At 45.1% G+C, this 14,702-nt stretch overlaps 1 protein-coding gene across 1 annotated transcript in view; it reads right to left on the bottom strand.

Annotated features, from left to right (window-relative positions):
• Nucleotides 1-5,992: 5,992 nt before the first annotated feature.
• Nucleotides 5,993-14,702, bottom strand: part of BOD1L1 (biorientation of chromosomes in cell division 1 like 1) — a 51,427-nt gene continuing 42,717 nt past the window's right edge. Inside the window, exons 23-26 of the mRNA XM_081068210.1 lie at nucleotides 13,179-13,228; nucleotides 12,995-13,079; nucleotides 12,426-12,579; nucleotides 5,993-7,364 (exon numbers count right to left, since the gene is read on the bottom strand). Coding sequence (XP_080924336.1) covers nucleotides 7,247-7,364; nucleotides 12,426-12,579; nucleotides 12,995-13,079; nucleotides 13,179-13,228 — 407 coding nt within the window. The 3' untranslated portion in view covers nucleotides 5,993-7,246. The remainder of the gene's footprint in view (nucleotides 7,365-12,425; nucleotides 12,580-12,994; nucleotides 13,080-13,178; nucleotides 13,229-14,702) is intronic.

Below are 14,702 nucleotides of genomic sequence, written 5' to 3'. Positions count from 1 at the left end.
GCTAACGTTTGAGAAGGGACTTGCTTTTTCTCCTTTGGTCCCTCTTTTTTAGTATCCTCCCAGCAATGGTTCTTCACCCCAGCAAGTGGCAGCTGATTGCAGTGAAAATTGGTGCCAGGTTCCTCACTGTCTGAGGACACACCAAATGGGCACCGCACCTTCCAGAAGTCTGAGTCCCAGCTCTGCAGGGCTTCTCCAGTCGCTTCCCGACCTCGATCTTTTCTTCTTGGTCCCCAAGCCCAGCGGTGGTGATGGTGCTTTCTGAAAATACTTTGTGTTGGGTCAGTGTCCCCCTGTTGCTTTTTAGTCCTTTAATAGCTGTCGAAGCCAATTCCCAACATTCGATTACGTGTTAAAATAACCGATGTGGGTCCTAATAGTTGCCTAGACGGTGACTAAACTAAGGTCTAGAATCATTCCCTATAAAGTAGTAGGAAGAAGATGGTTTGCATCAGGCCTCCAATTCAATACTCAGGATACCTCTGGCAAGAAAGAAAGTGACTTGGAGGTGAAAATTCTTGTACCCTTGCCTCCAGACAAACAGCTAATGGTGTTGGCTGGAGGAAGAGTTGGTACTCATGGAAGGCCTTTAGGTCTCTGCAGGATTATTATGCACCTGGTCTCTCTAGGATTGCTATGGCAACAACACAACACACAAAAAAACAAGAACGAAAAAGCAAAGAAACAACCCCTTGTTGTATTGATTAATGGGGCAGGGCTCCCTGGAAAACATCACACAAGCTGTGTAACCACCTGAGTGGAGATGGTCCATGACTGAAATGGCTTCTGTCTGTGTATGGAACTACAGGTATTTTTAAAATTTAGTGTGTCATTCTGGGCATATGTGTGTTCTGATGAGAAAGAGCCAGGCAGGGTTTGGCAGGGTTTGGGTTGGCTGTCCCTCTGTGTGTCACTGTGCCCAGCAACTACTTGTATCCTTGAAATGATTAGCAAAGCTTGATTCAGGGTATGATCTGTCGTTCATGTGAATCTTTGTTATTGAGAGATCATCTCTTAGAATGCCCTTAGTGCGTCCTCAGAATATGGGGGTAAACAAGCAAGAGGAAGACGTGGGACACGGGTCTTCAGGGATCCAAAAGGTGAGAGACATGAAGGGCTCCCTCAAGACAGTGGATAGGGGAGACCCCGGGATGCGATGGCCGCCCATCCAGGGTGCAGCAAGAAACCGATAGGTTGAGGGCTGTTTTCAGCAAGAAGCCTTCTGGCCTTGGATCGTCTTTTAAAATCTAGTGGTGCCTAGATTTTAAATCTAGTGGAGAGTTCTGCCTAAATTCTTTTGTGGACTTGGCTTGCCTGGGTAATGTGCTCATATAGCTCTTGCTTTCCTCTCATTGCCTTAAGCACAAGAGACAAAACATCAAAGCTTTTAGGAGAAGATCTATTTGATCTTGAGCCAAGACACATGAGCTAACCACAAAATGAAATGTATACTCAATTACATTAAAATGAAAAACTGTTCACCGAAAAGTACCATAATGGCAGTGAAAAGATAAACCACACATTCCATATATGTGTGTATGTGTGTACAGGGGAGCGGGGGATTGCAACACATATACACAAAAGGTTATTATCCTGAATATGTAAAGATATATGCTTATATCTTTACATCAAAAACAAAGAACTCCTCCTCTAGTCAATACGAAAAACACAAAGAACCAACTGGAAAAACGGACAACAGACAGGCATTTCACAGAAGAGGAAACAGGAATGGAAAATAAACACATGAAAAGATGTTCAAGCCCCTTGTAACTAATGCAAATGAAGACCACATGAGACATTTTCCACCTATTAGATAGGCAAAAATTAAGACATTTATACTACAAAATGTCAAGGAAGAGAAGTGCACTGCTGGTAGGATACAATGGGGTACAAGCATTTGGGAAACAATTTGGCAAATGAGCTTTGGCAAGAGCAGCTGTAACCTGGAGCAGAAAGCTGGCTGTGTCTTGGTGTCAGGATGGGCCTGTGTTAACCACCGAGCCTTCCAAGGGGCTGGGTGGCCTGGTCCTCTGGTTCACAGGCTAGCAGTCTCCTCAGGCAGCAATCAGCCTTGTCCTTCCACTTACCTCGATGTGTGTACAAATATCATTTTCTATAAGTCTGATGATATTAATAAGTTTGGGAAGGTCTGCCCACGACATATTCACAGAAGCATTATTTAACCTGGAGGCAAACCAAAGACCAGTAATAGGCAAATAAATATGTTCGTAAATTGTGATAGAGGCTTTCAATGGAATACTATACAGCAGTGAAAATGAACTAACTGGATCTACATACATTACCTGACGAATTTCACAGCACAGTATAGAAGCAAGTCAAATGAACTTTAAAATATAATTCTATTTATATGAAGTGCAGAAACACTCAAAACTTAAAATATTGTTTAGGGATGTATCATTTACCTATTCAGTAAGATGATAAACCTTCGTTTAGAATGGTTGTAACCTTGGGGGCATGCTGGAAGCTTCCAAGGCATTGTGGGTAAATAGAATCTTCAAAAACAATTCTTTATGTCACAATCATCTATGAACATTATATTTATATATATACATTATATACACATATATATCTTTATCCTTTTGATTTTAAGCAATATTTCATAAAGTTATATTTTTTCAAAAGGTACAAAAGGGTAGGTATGTGAAATCTCCTTATTTAAAAAAAAAAAGTCTGTCTACATATTTCATGAATTCAAAGGCACACTTTTTCCCCCATTTTAACATCTCTGAAATTAAGAAGTATCTTAAAATTGTTACGGAGCAAGTGGCAGTTATGCCATAGTTGTCACGTATGAACTTGCCATAGTTGTCATGTATGAACTTGTTCGTCCCTATTCATATTCTTGTCACTTTTACTGAGTTACGTGCACCATGACTCCATGCACTTCGATTTTACACACCATTTAAGATGTCTTTTTAAAGATTGCATTATGATTTGACATCAAAACAAGGTTACTGTGTACTCAGGAAGTCACAGAAACCCAGCAGCAAGGAATGCATTTTATATCTGTGAGGCAAATACTCAGTCTGGGAGAAATACCTGTGATTTTATCTTTTTTTGCAAAGCAATAACCAAATGCTTTCTGAGACCTAAGAGAGATAGGTATATTCCCGAGTAGGTGATACTGCTGTGTTTTTCTCCTGAGGGTTATGTACTCGACGTGCAGTCACACAGCTAAAGGAGGGAGGGATCCCCAAGTCTCTTGGAATTGAGGAAAGATATTTCAAAGCTTAACAAGTGGATGTAACGAATCCCTTCCTTCCTGTCATAGTTTTTTTTTTCTTTCTTAGTAGTATATAAAGAAATGATGATACATTTTAGTCAGTAACATCTTAGATTTGATGAAATGTGCTCGGTGACTTTTACATATGTGTCAGTAGAAAACAATCCTGTGGACTTGTGCATCAAAGAGGTGATATATCTGATTTGTGGGGTGACAAGTGATTTCCCACCCTTTGCTTACTGTTACCTTCGATTTTTCTACAATCAAGACATTACTTGTATAACAAAAATATCATTACTTAGAAAAATTGAGATTTTATAACGTTTGTTAAAAAAAAAAATCAAGCATACTGCTAAGAGAATATTGAGGGACATTGTAGCCCCTCATGGCCACAGGTGACATGGATCCGACCACTGCAGGCGCTAGCAAAGCCACTCCTGTGAACCTCAGTGCCAAGGACAGAAAACCCTAATGAGACTCAGGGATCATGGTTCCAGTCCTAGCCATGATAACACGTGGGTGTCCTTGAGTTATGTAAGCTCTCTGAGCTCCAGTTCTTCCAGCTGTAAAATGGGGAGTCTGATATGCCTTCCCAGGGCTGCTAGGAAACTGAGCGAAGGGTTTTCAAAGTTTTGTGCAACATCAATTTCTATGGCTGTTCATTTTTTAAGTGTGTGTGTCTGTCTCTCTTTCTGTGTGTGTGTGTGTGTGTGTGTGTGTTGGGGGAGGAAGCAGGCATTTTAAGGTTTGATAACTTGGAAAATTCTGGGTTAAACAAAGTTAACCAGATTTCTTGGAAATTTATGTGTTCTAATGTTTCCAATAAATCTCCAAGAAGGGATGCAGTGCGAGGAAGCACGTCTGGGAGCTCGTGTTTTCTGTGACGCAGAGCTGTAAGTCATTATCTGCGTGGGTCTCCTCCAGGAAGCGTCTGAAAGGTTGATTTGGCAGCACCCATCATTGCCTGCAGTCTTCCCTGCACCTCAGTGTCCAAGATTCTCTCTTCCCTAGGTTCTAACCTTGCTTGAAACCCCACTTTGTACTTTAAAAAAGCACAAACTCCAAAACCCTTCCTCTTGTCTGCCAGGAGTTAGTCCTTCGCGAGGCTTCCCTCAGGAAGGTAGTTTTCTTTCCGCTGCTGTGTCCTGGAACTGGACACGTGTCAGTGCAGCTCAGCTATTTGCTTCACGTTGTCACCCTCTGTCACTCTCGAGACGGGTCCATCCTTGCATTCCTGGTACTGGGCATGCCCAGGAGCCCAACAACTGAGTACTTTCCCAGAGTAGCAGTTCGGTGGAAAATGCTGGCTGTACAACTTTTTCTTACCCTGACAAAAGTGTCTCGGTCAGTGTATTATGAACAACTTCTTCATCTCGATTTAATCACACAGATAGCTAAACAACAATTTTAGGAAATGTACTCCTGCACATAGGATGATCAATAAATAAAAACGAAAATCAAAGTGAAACAAACAAAATAGGAAAGCAACACTTTCCAGTATTTCTTTTGAGTTTGAATCACTCCCATCTCAACTCATTTACTAGGTTTGACGGATTGCGGAGATGCTTGGGGAAAACCTTCACTGTACTATGGTCCCAAGGTCAGTAAACAGGCAGGGAGTTAGCAGAAAGAACCCTGGCCTGGGGGTCTGAAGACAATTCAGTCCCGTTTGCCACCAACTCACCATGGGATCTTAGAGGGAAGAGTGCCACCTGATGGTCATACCTGGGGTGGATAAGGTGAGTCAGTTAGGTTCTAGTCTTCCACAAGTGTAGCTGGTGGGGCACGTGGCATACCCGAGGAAAGAGGCCGGAAGTGGTAGGGGAAGGGCTGTGTGGGTTACCAGACACACCACTTGACACAGGGATGAGCAGCCCCGTAAGTAAGTCTTGTCTTAAATGATCGCAGCCTCGTCTCTGCTCTTGATGGAAAAACAGACGTGCTGTGCTGTTCAGGTTGCTCATGAACGGAGGAGTGAGGTGGTGGCAAGAGTCCCTGAGCTGTGGCCTGCCAGTTTCTCAGCAGGTCTGGGGAGGAAGCTACTGGCATTTGGGGATATTTCTAGCGCTAGAAATGGAGTCGGGGACTGCCCTGTGCGTTGTAGGACGTTTAGCATTCCCGACTTCCTTCCTCCTAACACGAGTACCAAATCATCGTGACCAAGAACTGCTCTCATGGACTTCCAGTGTGGCCCCGAGGGTGCCTCCTCTCCACCAGGTTTCAGACTCACCCGAAGCTTTCTCACCAGAAATTCCATACGCAGTTTCAATATTTAGTTCCAATTTTATGAGAGGCATTTCCTCACAAGCTAACTACTTAGTCCTATGAGGTGATGCCCAGGGCAGGCATTCCTGAGCTGAGGGAGTCATACGGGTCCACATTGACAATCCATTTGCAGGTAGGCACTTCAGGGGACCAACCCAAACTAAGTGCCAAGATCGGGAGGGAATTTGGAGCCTTGGAACCCAGCCTGGCTTCTACCCTTGACTAACTTGAAGACAAATCCCCTTAGGTTTTGGAGCTTTGGTTAAACTCATCCATATAAATGAAAAGGAGGCATTCTCGTGTTCCTCGTCCTCAAGGTCGTCCCAAGGTAGAATCTGACGGCCGATTCCACCGAGAGAGATGCCATCAATGACTCATACATGCACGTAAAAATGGAACAATGTATCTAAGGCCAATTATTTAAAGAGAAGAAATGGTTTCCACAGGGAGAAATTTTAAAGTTCAGAAAAAAAACTCATCACGAAAATTTTGGGAAACATTTTATAATTTATATATAAAACCTCAGTAAGAAACCATGTAAAATGACAGAAATATCCACTTTACATTGAATCCCTCCCACCCCCAAAATATTCACACACTGAATGTAAATTTTAATTACAAAACAAGAATATGAATAAAACATTTTAAAATAATCTCAATTATTTGGCAACTCATCACATCATTGCTAGAGACAAATTTGATCTTAAGAAAAGTTTAACCTTATGAAAAACTTAAGTTGGACAGTTTGCTCACATGGGAGTTAAAAGATGTTTAAAAAAGAATCTAGCAGTAAAGCCAGTTTCTATCCTGAAATAATTATGTATAAAACAACATAAAATCCTGAAGCATGACACAAGTGACCTAATCGACAATGCATTTCTCTTCACCGAGAAGACGACATGGGAAGGATATGGGTGTAGCCTCGGAACAGCCGTGGGGAGGAATGAACACAGGGGCTTCTTGCTGCCGGGGACAGGCTTTAAGCTGACCTGAACCCGAATTTCTTAGGCCAGTGAGGCTGGCAGTGAAGCCACAGATGCCAGTATCATCTGAAAACAAGTTACATTCTTAAAAGAGTCACAACGGTGAACAGAAAAGCAATGGAGACCCTTGAACTAAACTACGTTACTCGAATACATGCAAGAAGATTCTGTATTTCCTGCCACTTCATATTCAGATAGGTACAGGGCAGGCAGAGGCCTAAAACATTTCTACTAATGACTGCATAGCATTTAAAACCTTTTTATTAAAAAGAAAATAATAAAATAAAATAAACAGATATATAGTAAAGTTCACAGATAAGTTTTCTCTGTAAAATAAATAGTGTTCATTGATTAGCATCATACACAGAGTAAAATACAACCTATTTTTACAAGTTTATATACTGTACACAGATGACCAGCAGGCAGCCTGGTGTCTGATGGGCTGGGAGGGTTTGCATTAGTGAGGCGTCACATCGGGAAATCCCAATTTTGAATGTTAAAATATACAACTACTTTGAGTTCAGATACAAAGTAAACTTATTTTCATTTATCTGAAATAAATGTACATAGTATCTTCTATGAACAATAGTTTATAAAGCTGTTTAAAACATAACAAGAAAAAGCTTGCACCTAGCAACTTATAGCACATGCATGTCCTTTCCCTGGTTAAAAAACACAGCCTGCGGCCCCGAGGCTCGAGGAAGGGGCTCGGCCCGCCCCCCACTGTCCCCCCAGCCGGGCAGCCACAGCAGGATTATCGCTTTGTCTTCTTCACTGGAGCTTCCTCCACTCTCTGCTGGCCTCGCGTGCGTGCCCCCGGGGGGCTGGCCTCTCTCTTGCGCTTGGTGGAAGGGGAGAGTTGGGCCTTTGATCTGCAATAAACAAGTCAAGGCAGTGGCGAGAGTTAAAAGGAGCTGCTTCAAATAATTGGGGAGGTTTTTTTTTTAAAAAGGGAAGATTTTTGAACTTGAGAGCCAAGGAGAGAAAGCTCCGGGAACGCTGATACAGGAAAAGGAGACTGCAGAAGAGCTCGTGCTAAGAGGTCACTTGCTGACCCCTCACAGCCACACAGGGCACTGGAGGCCCAGGCGCAGGCCCTTGCTCTGGTCCCGCTCTGCCGGGCACACTCGAGGTGTTGCCCTTGGTCAAACTGACTTGCTTCTCTGGGCCCCAGCTCTTCTATCCGTAAAATAATCCACAGCCAGTCCCACGCACAAGGTCCCAAGTGGAAACAACTGGCAGAACACAGTAGGATTGCAGCCTACGTCTGAGCACGTGTACCATCGTGCTGCACAATTCGGGGTCACAGACGACAGCCAGCACCGTTAGAACAGGCACAGGGATTTGGGAAGAGTTCTCTGGACACTCTCCCTGCCAGTGGCCTCCAACCCGCCACGAGAACCACTTGTTGGAAACCTCAGTTAATCACGTCACTGTCCCGTTTACCTGTATCTACACCTATCTGTACATCTGTGGTTACATCTGTGTCTCTTGGCTCTCTGATGCTTTCAGGACAAAGTCACCCCCAGCAGAACACACACAGTCCTTGATCATTTACCCGTGACTTTCACACCACCCTACCCCCATCCCCAGACACACGACGTTCTTTCACATTCTCACGCTTCGGCATGTGATTTTTTTCTTTTTGGGATCAGCCCACACCTTCCATCTGGTAAACCTCATTTTAAGCCTCAGTTCCAAAGCAAGTCCTTCTGGGAAGCCCTTGTCCCAGAGCAAGAGGCGCTGGGACGTGCCCGGCACTTTGTATCCTCACCATAGCACTTACCATGTAACTTCTGGGTTGTGTTCAAACTGCAGGTTACAGCCATTATTTTACAACAACGGATTGATGGAACACAATAGAAAATACCCCTGGTATTACGTCTATTAAGTCATAAAACTTTTGTTTCAGTTACAACAGCAGTACCACAAAATGTGTACTTATTGTGGGTTGCTGTCACAAAAGTCTGGAAGTCAGACACACATGCTCCCCTCAGACAGCTGCTGAGTTTTACTCGTTCCCCATCTGCAGGGCCCAGTACCAACCCAGCACATGTCTGCCAGCAGGTGTCATGTCAGTGATGAAAGGGCCTGGAACACGAAAACTGCACGAGATGGAGAAATGGGACTTCACCAACAGGAAGACATGTTTTCCTCATTGTTCCCTTGATAGCAGAGGTAAACAAACTCAGACTGAGTCAAACATCGTTGCACATGATGTCGTTTCAGCACGTTACCTACTCGTGCCGTGAGAATGGCCCATTCTAAACAGTGTCCAGGGGAAGCCATCAGTCACTAAACAACACGTGCCTACTGAACAGACGTGTCCAGCGCCGCTCCATGCCACAGAGCAGAGAACAGGAGCGTGGAGTCGGCACGCTTCTTTCTCGCTGCGTGACACTGGTGGGTCACCCAGGGCCTTTCCTTCCACCCAGAGTGTGGTCTGTGACCAGCGGTACTGGCAGCACCTGGGAGCTTGTTAGAGATGCAGGCTCCCCGTGACTGGTCTGCATGTCCAATGCTGAGAAATAATGGAACCGAATCTTCTCCTCACGTACAGAACAAGGGTGAGTACTACACCTCCCTTAATGAGGACTAACGGGAGAACCTACGTGAGAGCTGCCCAGCATTGCGGATCACTTCCCTTATAACATGGAGATGACAATGCAGACATCCAAGTCTGCTGTGCCGACCAGATGTGACACAAGATGTCACACAGTTCTGTATACTGGGAAGAGTCTTGTGGTTTTTGACGCTGTCATGCAATGGACAGCAAGTAAGAGAAGTCTGATCTCCAGGACCAAGCTGACAGCTCCAAAGGAGGAACAAAGCTAACAGAGCGGAAGCAACGGCACACACCCCCGTCACCTGCACCGGAGGGCCGCAGGAAGGAGACAGGAGGATGGGTGAAGCAGGTGCCAGGCATCCTGAAGAGGGGGGTGTGAAGGACGGAGGCCCTGGCTTACGGGGGGCTGGCGATGAGGGCACTGAAGGAAGAAGTGGCACAGGAAGGGCAGCGGGCAGGACCCAGGACAACCTGGGCGGCCGTCAGGTGAGCAGACTGCAGCGTGCAGAGCCGGCGAATGCCTCTGCCGCAAGTGGCTGCCCTCCTGTCACCTCATCGCCCCTCCGACGCTCTGGCTAAAGCAGAAACGACTCTGGGCTGTCACCTGCCTGCCTGTGCTGTGCTGATTTAACCGAGCATTCAGATCTGTGACCACTCAGGAGAAGACACGCCGCGCCTGGGGTCCTGGTGGCCAGGAGTCGGCGTGTAAGGCTCACAGGTGCCGAGGACGAGCCTGTGAGGGAGGGCCGTGGGGGGAGGCCAGACGGAGGGGCCACCGAGACTCCCTACACCCTTCCTATTCCTTTGTGAGTAGGTTTCCATCTGGGAAACTAGTGATCCCCAAAGACAGTTATCTGGCAAGACAAAATCTTCAAGGACCTTCGGAAGAAAGTATTACTGTACCAAAAACAGTCTCTGGGGTTAAAAATGCTTGAAGTGTAAGCAGGGACTTACCTTCCTAATGGGGGAGATTTACTAACTTTTTCGCTGGTAGGTAACTTCGCTTCTGCTAATTTTTGGCGATTTCTAGAAGAAACTGTGTCTGGGCTGCCAAGTTTGAATGCTGCACGTGCAGATGGCTCGCTATGGTGCTTTCTAAAACAGATTATAGAAATACTGGGCAGTGGTAGCACTGAACACTCGGGCCCTGGCACGCTTTAGCAAGGACGAGGGTCCTCGTGGGGAGTCAGAGAACGGGAACCAAAGGCAGGAGAATGGCTGGTCTTCTGGACTTTGCTAACAAGCAGATCTCCACGTCATCTGAGACTAAGTCTGTTTGGCTTTTACTGTGCAAGACCGTGTATAGCGATTCAGAGACAGATGACTCGGACACACAGAAAATATACTGGCTGACAAGAGAAAGCTCCCCAACGTGCTCGCCAGAACAAGGGGCCAGGATTCAAGAAAGTGCAATCCAAAAGCTAAACACGAAGGCCCGTAACCAGGTGTAAATGGTCAACTGCAAGAGCAAATAGCGCACGAGGGGAGGTCTGGCTCAGCAGCGGAAACGCTAAGAGCAAGGACTTGCCGAGCGGGTGCAGTCCAAGCTGAGGGAACTCCCAAGGTCCGGCAGTACGCTGACGCAGAGTCTAGCACACGAGGGGGGCAGCCCCCTCCACAGGCACTCATCAGCCGCACCTGGTGTAGAACGTTTGCTTCTCAAAGAGGAGACAGACTCGCTGAGGAGGTCGGGGGTGCTGGGGGGCTCAGAACAAGAAGACAGGCCTCTGCCTTTCAGAGTCTCAGGGGCAGGGAGCCGGACGGCCAACTTCCAGCGAATGCAAGGAAGACAGTGCCAGGAGGTGGCTCTCCTGCCACAAGGCACGTGCAGAAGCAGGAAGACCTTTTTGGAGCAGCTGCTGGCCAAGGCGCTGGGGGCTCAGCAGTACTGGCCTGCTGAGACCCCACCAACCCCGAGAATCTGAGATTATGAAGACGCCAGGGACCTGGAACCAATCCCGCAATGCCAAGGAATCGGAACTAAAGAGATAAGAACCCATCTGTAAATCCAAAGGTTTAACGTTCACTAAGGAAGGGTACTGAAGAATGCATTTTCAAAGACAAACCTGAGAGCTCCTTTAGGCCACTCACTTGACTTGACGATGCCTAGAAGGCCTGTGGAACTTTCTCTGAGGCGGGCGATCTTCCCACGACTATTTACGAGGGAGGTGGTGGCGCAGGTGGGGTGTTCTGTACCCGAATGCAGGGATTCTGCGCTCCAGCACCCCCACCCTCTCCTGTCAGATGAATCTGGATTCTGTGACTTCTATTTATCTGAGCAGCCCCTCCTGAAGAACAAATACGAGTCCACCACCTTCCTTTTAGCCATATGAGTGCCTTAAGTCTTTCAGCTTGAAAATCGGATTCTTTGAAAAATGAAACCACTGCATGAATGGCTAATAATATGCGAGTTTGGAGGGATCAGAAATAGGTTGGCTGTAAGTCTCTATGTAAATACAAGACACTATTACTATTACACTACAGTGACAGGTGTTAGTAAAGTCATACTCTTGAAGAAAACGTTCCTGAACTTTTTCATTAATCTTGGGTAAGGAAATTACAGAAAATGATACCAAGATTAATAGCCCGTGAATCCATTAAAATGGAAACTATTCTTGCTCTAGAAAGTTATTAACTGTAGAGTGATGCAGTATTTCTCAAAATGTGCCGTGGGGAAAGAAACATTGCCTGATGTTAACCGGTCTCATGACACCAGTGGGGGTGGTTATAATGTTTGCTTAGACAAAGTGTAACAGGTTCCTTTCCTTGAGGGCTCTACCAAGCCCTTAACACTGTAATTAACACTGTGACTTAGGGAGAGAGAGCTCACCGCATTCCCCAAACTCACTTGACCACGGTACTCCTTTTTTTCCAGAGGCTCCTGGCTACACTAGGGTTTGGGAAACATAAAATTACCAGTTATGTAAGTTAACAATGGTCACCTGTGGGTAATTTCAAGCGACCACCCTCTTACAGGGTGCTGCTCAGACATGCCTTCCAAAAGGGCCGGCTGGGCCTGCTTCTTCTCTCATGGGAGTGAGGCACGGAGCTCGCAGGGACCCATGTGCTCAGCACACACAATGTCAGAGACGTCTACTCATGCTTCATCACATTTGTAAAGGAACTGAACAGGTTCTACCAAACAGGTATCTACAGCCCAGCAAAGATTCTGACGTGATCTTCCACAATGGTTTAAGATGGAAAACAGGTTCTCCAAGAACCGAAATGTCAAGAGGGCTGAGAGCACGTGCTCTCTGCTGAAGATACAATGAGAAGAAACAGCTTCTACGGAGGCACGAGTGAGTCATGAACAGAGGCCCATGAAAGCCGAAGCTGTCTGCTGGTGGGGAGCCGGCGAGCCCATTACCTCTGAGCCTCCGATCTGCTGGCAGACCGCGTCATGGCCCCTGAGGGCTCATCCTCTTCCTCCTCATCCTCGTCCTCCTCAGACTCCTGGTCCTTCTTGTCTTCAGTTGTTTCAGAAATGGATTTCTGGCGTTTTCTTTCTGGTTCTGAGGATTCTGTTCAAATAGAAGGGTAACACCTGGATTGTACAATTCCCAAGATACTTCCAAAGGCGAGAGTCGTGGAGTTTGGAACGTAGGGTCTTAGGGACTTGGAGGCAGAAGAAGTGGTTTTCCATTTCCTCCTCCTTTCTGCACTTGCAATTCACAACTGTTTAACTTAATCTCAAACACATTTGGGAGAGTTTACTTAGGCAGTTCACAGCCAGCATTCATGAAAAATTCACATGGACTCAGAAAAGCATCTGGGACGTACCACTTCTGACACGGGATTAGAGCCATTTCACACGTATTTACGTGATATTAAAACTAGCTGTACTCCACTGAATATTTCCTTATCCAAAGAAAAACTCTTAAAAGGGTGATTTTGAAATGACCAAGCCCTGTAATCAAGCACCTGCTAAGAACTTACCAGCATCATCGGACAGAGCGAGTGAACGCTTGGGCTTCCTTCCTCTCCGACGCACACTTGCCACTGCTTTTTCTTCCCCATCATCCTAGAAGCAATAAAATTAAATTTGAAAGGGCTGCCCCCTGAGTACTGACTGAGTTTATTTCTAAAGGACATATTTCTCAATAAGAAAATTAACACGTACGTTGCTTACACTTCTTTCTTGCAGGGTACTTGCTTCTTTACTGGATTCATCTTTAAGAAAACGGAAATGTCTGCATTACTACTTTATTAGTGTCAAAGTAAATGTCAACAGTCTGGCCTGTTGCTTATGAATGTACCAGTGCCAATTAGTGCACTGTTGTACAACTCATTGTTCTCAACCCAGAAAGGGAGGAGAAAGGGGACATCGCGGGAACCCCCATGATGCACCAGGAGCTTCAGGTCAGGACTGCAGACTTCACTGAACTCTCCATGTAGCTCTGCAAATATTTCAGTCCCATTTTACAGTTAGGATAAATGAGGCTCCAGTAACTTGATTTAAGCAATTTGTTCAGACACATAACTCAGAAGTTCTTTTGACTCCAAATACTTCCGCTATCGTAACTAAAAAAGTACACATGACCAACCTGTGTTAGGTTGTATATGCCTATTCTTTATATATTTGCTTTCTGTAGAGGTTAGACTTTTCTGAGAACATATCTTGGTAAGAAAATGAGGTTTAGTTCAATGCACCACATTCAAATAGCTAAAGTTATGGGGATGCTCGTAAGACACCCAACAACCCAAAGGTACTTCTTATTAGTGATCAGACTGTAGCTGTTGCCCTTTTCTCCAAGTTCAGTATGCAATGTAGACTGAAAGGCTGAACCAAGAAAAAGGCCGAAAAACAAGAATCTGTCTTAAACTGGTTAAAGACAGGTCATCATTACCCAGGTTCAGGAAACTACTGCTAAACAACCCCAAACATAATCATATAGTTTAGAGTCTTTAAAGGGCATTCAAGTTACAAAAATTCTGGATGTATGGATTTAAAATATAATACTGGGAATAATAACTGGTTAAAAACCAAACATAAGCAGAATCTTCTCCTATGAAACCAAACAAACCTTAATCTTACAAGAGGTAAGAAAAACTGAGGTATGATCACAAGATCACAGATAGTTAAATGTGGAGAAATTGTTAAATTCTCCATTTGCTTGACCTTGGTGATCAGAATACGTCCTTTCCTGATCTGACCATGCTATTTATTTGATCCAAAAAGCTGTCACTTTCATCTTTCTGCCTATATCAATCCTTCAAAACGCACCAATGACTCTTCTTGATTTTATGTAAAAGTTTTTAAACTGTAAAATAAATACACACACTGTAAAAACCCTGAAAAATGAAGGCAACGGTAACATGTAACGAGGAATACTTCCGTCATCCTACCATCCAGAGCTAATCTTGATCAACATTTTGCAATGAGGACAACATCCTTGAAACAATTTTCTCTCTTGCATCCTGGCTTTGTATGCCACACAGGCTGCTTTCAAAATGCTTCTTCTCCTGAGAACAATGGGGTCTTGAGCTGAATTCCTGTCTTCTTGATAAGAACCCGGTTCCCAGGCTGACCTATTTCTCCCTCACACATACCCAGTAACTTAAGGTTTGTATAGGGCAAAGTGCCTATTTTGCTTTTTCTTGCTTTCATCCTCCTCTCGGAAGGCTTCCCGGACTTCTAAAACCG

This window comes from Rhinolophus hipposideros (assembly GCF_964194185.1).
Source record: "Rhinolophus hipposideros genome assembly, chromosome: 1".
NCBI lineage: Eukaryota > Metazoa > Chordata > Mammalia > Chiroptera > Rhinolophidae > Rhinolophus > Rhinolophus hipposideros.
Note: the sequence above shows the minus strand (reverse complement) of the source record. Positions and strands in the feature narration are given on the sequence as shown.